A 7968-nucleotide genomic window follows, 5' to 3' on the forward strand; every position below is an offset into this window, starting at 1 on the left:
AGTGATGTTAGCAAAGAAAAAACACCATCAGTAGCTCTGAATTAGAAATAGAAGTGATGTTAGCAAAGAAAAACACCATCAGTAGCTCTGAATTAGAAATAGAAGTGATGTTAGCAAAGAAAAACACCATCAGTAGCTCTGAATTAGAAATAGAAGTGATGGAAGCAAAGAAAAACACCATCAGTAGTTCCGACTTAGAAACAGAAGTGATGTTAGCAAAGAAAAAACACCATCAGTAGCTCTGAACTAGAAATAGAAGTGATGTTAGCAAAGAAAAAACACCATCAGTAGCTCTGAATTAGAAATAGAAGTGATGTTAGCAAAGAAAAACACCATCAGTACCCACACACGTACATACAAGCTAGTTAAATTCAAACATACCCACACACGTACATACAAGCTAGTTTAATTCAAACATACCCACACACGTACATACAAGCTAGTTTACACAAACATACCCACACACGTACATACAAGCTAGTTAAATTCAAACATACCCACACACGTACATACAAGCTAGTTAAATTCAAACATACCCACACACGTACATACAAGCTAGTTAAATTCAAACATACCCACACACGTACATACAAGCTAGTTTACAGAAACGGTCGTAATTACTATAACATACTTTATTCACAATCGTATATAATTTTCAAAAACCAAAGTGCGATCTGTTTATTCTGTTAAAAAGATCTGTAATGAATTATTATATTGAAATAACATTTTATTGCAAAATTTAACAAAGAAACAGAGGCCAAATCTTTATGTGATGTCATTTTTAAAACATTTACAAGTAGCAGTATCCTGAACTATTTGTGTTTTTCAGTATAAGCATTTTTATCTTTTTCTCAGTTTTAACATTTAATTTTTCACTGTTATTTTTGGTATTATGAAGTTGCCATCTAGGCCTACGTCTGCTGCCCTCACATTATGAAGCTGCCCTCTACGTCTGCTGCCCTCATATTATGAAGCTGCCTTCTGAACGTAGTTGACGCGTGAGGGGTGATTCTCACACGGTCGATTAATTGGAGTCCAGACAGGGTTTCCCACGAACAGTCGATTGACTTTGATATAATTCTGAAAATACAAAAAAAACTAAACAATGACCAATCGCATTTGAAATTCAAAGTCATGGCCGTAGCTAGCGTGGGGAGGGGGTTCATGCATCGCAGGATCGAACCACCTCTGTGGATTCATTCAACTACAGGTCATTATTGGTTTTGTTCTCGTTACAACCAGTGCACCACAACTGGCCAAAGGCCGTGGTATGTCTGTAGGAAAGTGCATATAAAACGCTGCATTAAGAAAAAAATTAGCAGGTTTCCTCTGATGACTACATGTCACAATTAGCAAATGTTTGACATCCAATAGCCAATGATCAATTAATGAATGTGCTCTAGTGTTGTCGTTAAACACAAACTTTAACAATTCAATTAGTATTCTCATGTTTACACCCACTCATTTAGATATGCACTCGTTCTGGGGCCCCGGTTCCATGAAGCGATCTTAGCACGGTGTCGTACCATTTGGTTGAATTCCCAATTGGTCGACAAATAAGTACTCGTCTGTTATATAATCACTACCTGATTGCCTGTGTATGTAATGAACATGGCCTCTTCACGTTTATACACTGACAGAACCAAGACACCCCTGTAGTACCTGGACGCCATTGGTCAACTCATGAAGCTGCAGTGATTGTGACATTGTGAGTTTTGCTTTTTGTGAAATAAACATTTTTCGATGGAGACCTTCGTTTTTTAATTATTTACAGACATTCACTACATTCAATACATGAATTATTTCGATAGTTGTCATATTTGCATACTTTATGCGTTAAGCGATATCTATATCATATATACAATAATAATTGGTTTCCAAATAATCTGGAACAGTTCATTATAATGACTGAGGTAACAACATGCATGTCAGTAAGACCATTGAACCATATCTATTGTTGTTTTAGCAGTTCGACCAGTTGGGAATTCGACCAAATGGGAGTAAGCCCTTAGCACTAACATCACCTTAAACGCATACGGTAATTATGGACTTAAAGGGACACACCCTAGTTACGGCTAGTTGTTAACCATTACGGCGTTGTTTTTCGCTATTAAACCCATTTTTTTCACAAATAAAATTGCACTTTACTTACCGTTTATTATTTAGAATATACATTTCCATTCACCTGAAGTGTTTTTTGGTTATCCTGGTTTTTGTAATACCACAAAATGCATTTTTCGTATTTCATAAATCGCACGCACGTCTGAGAAAAAAACGTTGAGCAGACAAGGTCTAATCTATTTTTAGAGGGGATATTTCCATTTCAATGTCACAGACGTTGGTATATCACGTGACCGTTATCATTTTGGTTCGGTTTGTTTTCTCGTGCACGATTCGCGCAATCAACATCCGATTTGTTGTTGTTCATTTGTGAGAGTTTTCTTCACAGTTCGTGAACATTTTCAGTAACAATAAAGTTCAGACAAGTAAGTGTCTCAATACAAAACGTTACAAACCCTTAAAACCAATAATTTTGCTAAGTCTTACAATATCTGGAGAGGGGATACAACCAGGACAGAACAATTGGAACATGTCCAGGAGAGGTGAAAGAAACGCACCCCAAGTCAGTGAAATTTGTCGTGACGTAGGCATTGTTGTGCTTCGAGCGACATCTACCGGTGACATCAGAATACTAACTTTCAAAATTATTTCAAGCAATTGTGACATGGGGATTCCCATGGTATTTATCGATATAAAACCTGCAATCCATTTGATAAAAACGTGATCTAAGTGTGTTACAGGTTTGTAGATTAACCAAATTATAATTTATTTTCGCTGGATGGAACTAGGGTGTGCGGCTTTAAGGTGATCTTAGCGCTAAGATCGCATGGTGCAACGAGACCCTGGGCCCATATTTTCGTAGCTATCTTAGCGTTTCGAAATCATAAAAACCATCAGTCTCTGACGTCACTATGGCGTGTTCTGTAGTGACGTCATACCCTATGATGATTTTACGATTTCGTAGCACTAAGATTGTTTCGAAAATATGGGCCCGGGATCCATGAGCGTACGAAGATGCCAAAAGGTGTGTGTGTGTGTGGGGGGGGGGGGGGGGGGGGGGACACTTTTATATTTACACACTTTCACATGTGCCCCACCCCCTTCCCCCCCCCCCCCCCCCCATATTTTGCTTTATAATAGTGTTACAAACAGTCCCTTCTCACATTCGATTGTGATCCACTAGTTATAAGAGTATTTACCTTTTCGTCGAGAGTAAAGCGATGGTAGATCCCAACAGTCCCTTCTCACATTCGATTGTGATCCACGAGTTATAAGGATCTACTAGTTATAAGAGTAGTTACCTTTTCGTCGAGAGTAAAGCGATGGTAGATCCCAACAATTCCTTCGCACATTCGATGGTGATCTACTAGTTATAAGAGTATTTACCTTTTTGTCGAGAGTAAAGCGATGGTAGATCCCTGCTAGTAAAATTAGCAAATTTCCCTTCTCACATTCGATTCTGATCCACTAGTATTTAAGGATCAGTTATAAGGATCCACTAGTTATAAGAGTATTTACCTTTTTGTCAAGAGTAAAGCGATGGTAGACCCCTGCTAGTAAAATAAGCAAATTTCCTTTCTCACATTCGATTCTGATCCACTAGTATTTAAGGATAAGTTATAAGGATCCACTAGTTATAAGAGTATGTACCTTCAGGCCCGTACGCAGGGGGGGGGGGGGGGGGGGGGGGGGGGGGGGGGTGCGACGGGTGTGTACGCACCCCCCCCAAATTACTAAAGGTCCACTTTTCTCTATTAAATTTAAATAACGTTACGTAATCGTTGTTGTTTTGAGGGGTTATTTTTTATGTTGATTGGTCCCATCATGAGCAATTCGCACCCACCCATTAAAAATCCTGCGTACGGGCCTGACCTTTTCGTCGAGAGTAAAGCGATGGTAGATCCCTGCTAGTCAAATAAGCAAATTTCCCTTCTCACATTCGATTCTGATCCACTAGTATTTAAGGATCAGTTATAAGGATCCACTAGTTATAAGAGTATTTACCTTTTCGTCGAGAGTAAAGCGATGGTAGACCCCTGCTAGTAAAATAAGCAAATTTCCTTTCTCACATTCGATTCTGATCCACTAGTATTTAAGGATAAGTTATAAGGATCCACTAGTTATAGGATCCACTAGTTATAAGAGTATGTACCTTCAGGCCCGTACGCGGGGGGGGGGGGGTGCGACGGGTGTGTACGCCCCCCCCCCCCAAATTACTAAAGGTCCACTTTTCTCTATTAAATTTAAATAACGTTACGTAATCGTTGTTGTTTTGAGGGGTTATTTTTTATGTTGATTGGTCCCATCATGAGCAATTCGCACCCACCCATTAAAAATCCTGCGTACGGGCCTGACCTTTTCGTCGAGAGTAAAGCGATGGTAGATCCCTGCTAGTAAAATTAGCAAATTTCCCTTCTCACATTCGATTCTGATCCACTAGTATTTAAGGATCAGTTATAAGGATCCACTAGTTATAAGAGTATTTACCTTTTCGTCGAGAGTAAAGCGATGTTAGATCCCAAGTTATAAGGATCCACTAGTTATAAGGATCCACGATTTATCTTTTCGTCGAGAGTAAAGCGATGGTAGATCCCAAGTTATAAGGATCCACTAATCATAAAAGTATTTACCTTTTCGTCGAGAGTAAAGCGATGGTAGATCCCGGCAGGAAGGATGAGCAGGTCTCCTTTCTCACACTGGATCCTGATCCACTTGTCGTTCCTATCGCGGACGTCGAAGTAGCCACTGCCAGCCAGGATGTACCGGATCTCTTCGTCACTGTGAATGTGCTCCTCGAAGAACATCTTCAGCTACAAGCAAAATGTATATTTGGCTTAACAACACCACTAGAGCGCACACATTTGTTACCCCTCGACTACTGGATGCCTCCCCGCCCCTTGTAGAACTTGAACATCTCCACCCCCATCCGAAATATTAATCAACGCTTGGAGATTTTATTTATTTATTTATAACTTGCGTGCGTATGTATTAAATTAAGACTCAAGCACGATGTCCTGGGTACATATTTCAACTATCTAGATTGTCCAGGACAGTAGGTTACTGGTTAGTGAGAGAAATAGGGTGTAGTGTACAACAACTATCCACTGAATCGTTAAACTGGCTTAGGTTTGGAGCCGGTACCGGGAGGCGAACCAAGTACCTTCCAACATTAAGTTATATAGCTTAACAACTATACCATCACGGTCGGTGTTCGCTTGGCGATACCCCTACATCTTGAATTCTTCGCACATAAGCAACATACAATGTCTATACACGATGGATATAACAGGCCTAATGTAATTATCGACGCTATTATTTTTACCATCAAAAAAACAAACCCATCTGTGTTAGGTTCATTATCCCCACCCCAACAATAACATGACAACTTTTGAAATTACACACCCCCACCCACCCCACCCCACCCCCACCCCTCGAGATACCGCAGCAACTGACTATCCCCGTTACCGTATGTCCCCCGCCCATGCGCAGGTACAGGAGATTATGCGAACTACATTTCTAGGTGTGTGAAGGGCGAGGTGGGTTCCAGTTGTGCTCCGCGGAAGATATATTAAAACAAAATATCGCTTTAACCAGGAATTAGTGGGGCTAGATTCCCCACCCCCACCCCTCCCCGCACACACGCCTTTTACCTTTTTGTCGTAGTCTGGTAGTTTATCGGGCGCGATGTCAATAGTGTCTACATAGTTGTAACCTCGTTCTGCGCGAATCTTGGCGAGCTGGCTGTCATCGGGCTCTCCACTCAACTGAAAATAAATAAAACAGAAAAATATCACTTGTATCTTGTGGGCGTTTTTTGTTATCATAGAGAATACTTAGTGGCACCAGTACAAACGATGTTAGATACCATTTACAAGCGCGGATTTAGGAGGGGGTCCAAGGGGCCCAGCCCCCCCCCCACACCTATTTTTATCAAACAATATATATTACAGAATACACACACACAAAATTGCCCCCCCCCCCCCCCCCCCAAATTCGGGCAAAACAGGGGGGAAAATTCGGGAAAATTTTATCTGGGTAACATTTCGGGCAAATCAACCCCTCCATCCCCCCTAAATGAAAGAGTCCCCATACGCCCATGGTTATACTATATAGTTAAATGGTATACATGTATCAGAGGCTTAAGGGAGGGGTGCACGGGAGCCATGCACCCCACCCCCCCCCAATCCAAATGTTAAAAAAAAACTATTAAATTTTATAGAATCATACGTACTTACGTACATACATACATACAGTGCAGTGGTCTCTAGTATTCAGGAAAGGGATGGAGGGAATGGGTAGAGCTGTGTGTGTATGTGTGTGTGTACACGTGTGTGTGTGTGTGTGTGTGTGTGTGTGTGTGTGTGTGTGTACACGTGTGTGAGCTGACCTGACTCTAGTGGAGGGTGCAGTCTGGTGGGGAGGGAGGGATTCATGTGCAGAATGAAAAAAGTACAATTTCGCCCTCAAGTGTGTGTGTGACCATAATATTCTATCAAATTAAGCCCACATTAAATATATATATATATATATCTGTACAAAAACAAGTCAAGCGAGAGACCGCGAGCGCTCGCCCTCCTGGACGTGCCTCGTGTCTAAATGAATGAATTTATATTTAACGACTCCCCAGCACAAAAAAAAACAACAACAACAACAACAAAAACCCTATTTAAAAAAAACCCATCGGCCATTGATTGGGTGTCAAACAAAGGTATATACATGAAGAATATGTTTGTTTTTATTTAACGACACAACTACAGGGCATACAATTTGATTTTTTTTTCTTCAGACAACCAATATGTCGTTCGTGTGCTTTTAGTGTTTACACGAACGATTTTCTTCAGTAGTTCAGATTCGAATAAAAATGTTAATGGGCAACGGTAATTAAACGAGAATCAGATATGAACGATTTTCGTAGCTTTTCTCCACCAAATGTTCTATCATAAATACAAACGATTACAGCTTTTGTACCAACGATCCGTCGTTTATGTTGATATTGGTTTTGCATAACCGACAGACGAACGACAAAATCGTCCATGCCAAATTTTATGCACTGCAACTAGAGCACATTTAGACTGGTTTATGCGCTTTACGTTAAATCAAACGACCACATCAGTGACCAGTAAAATTGTTCGTGAATGTTACATTGCTTGCTAACTGCACGCAAAGCAACCTTGAACTATTATATGTCCGGACTTTAGCCTTCGCCGCATGCACGGACAACCAATGATTGCTACGCTCCAGCTAATGTCGCTAATAAAGTGGGAGACATCGAAAAGTGCAAGAAAAGTTTAACGGCAACATTCTCTCACCTTCCAGTACAAAACTCCGACTTTTGCTTTGAGATCCTCTAAAGTGACAAACTGAGGTGGGTCCGTCATGTGAGGTAACCGCTGATCTTCCGCCGTCTCGTTCATTGTCCATGCTCCCACCATGTTTACAGCGAGAGTTCACGAGGGCAATTGAACACGCCACAGTACCAGTACTAGCGGTTGTATTACACCAAATTAAATCCTACAAGCGACAATGTTAACGTATGTGGCTAAAACACTGTATGCAAACTTTGACCCATAAATATGAATACTGTAACCCCTCAACGGAAGTATTAACTGAGAAAGTGAAATCTTTCATTGGCTTGTGTGTATATAAAAGCAATTAGCTTACAGTAAATAGGCGTATGTATAGTGATTTTAACGGGGTGGGGGTGGATGGGACTAGTCTGTGGTCTCCAGTTTTTGGACAAGTACTTTAATTTTACCTTTATCCCTTGCAGCTAATCGAAAAGAGTAGCCCATGTAGTGGCGACAGCGGGTTTCCTCTCAAAATCTGTGTGGTCCTTAACGATATGTCTGACGCCATATAACCGTAAATAAAATGTGTTGAGTGCGTCGTTAAATAAAACATTTCTTC

The 7968-nt window shown here is 40.8% G+C and overlaps 1 protein-coding gene across 1 annotated transcript; it reads right to left on the minus strand.

Annotated features, from left to right (window-relative positions):
• Window positions 1–663: 663 nt before the first annotated feature.
• LOC121377258 (1,2-dihydroxy-3-keto-5-methylthiopentene dioxygenase-like) lies at window positions 664–7537 on the minus strand. The gene is made up of 4 exons (XM_041505181.1): window positions 7371–7537; window positions 5712–5825; window positions 4692–4871; window positions 664–1080 (listed from the first exon to the last, which is right to left on the minus strand). Exons 1-4 carry the CDS (start codon window positions 7491–7493, stop codon window positions 967–969), a joined length of 531 nt encoding a protein of 176 aa, XP_041361115.1. The 5' UTR covers window positions 7494–7537; the 3' UTR covers window positions 664–966.
• Window positions 7538–7968: the final 431 nt, after the last annotated feature.

The sequence above is a fragment of the Gigantopelta aegis genome, chromosome 7 (genome assembly GCF_016097555.1).
Source record: "Gigantopelta aegis isolate Gae_Host chromosome 7, Gae_host_genome, whole genome shotgun sequence".
NCBI lineage: Eukaryota > Metazoa > Mollusca > Gastropoda > Neomphalida > Peltospiridae > Gigantopelta > Gigantopelta aegis.

Excerpts from the sequence above, each read along its gene's own strand:
- LOC121377258 (XM_041505181.1), bottom strand. The coding sequence starts at position 7,493 with ATGGTGGGAGCATGGACAATGAACGAGACGGCGGAAGATCAGCGGTTA. Across the intron at positions 4,872-5,711 it reads TACCAGACTACGACAAAAAG|CTGAAGATGTTCTTCGAGGA; the intron begins GTAAAAGGCGTG and ends TTTTGCTTGTAG. Across the intron at positions 1,081-4,691 it reads GCTTTACTCTCGACGAAAAG|AATTATATCAAAGTCAATCG; the intron begins GTAAATACTTTT and ends TTGTATTTTCAG.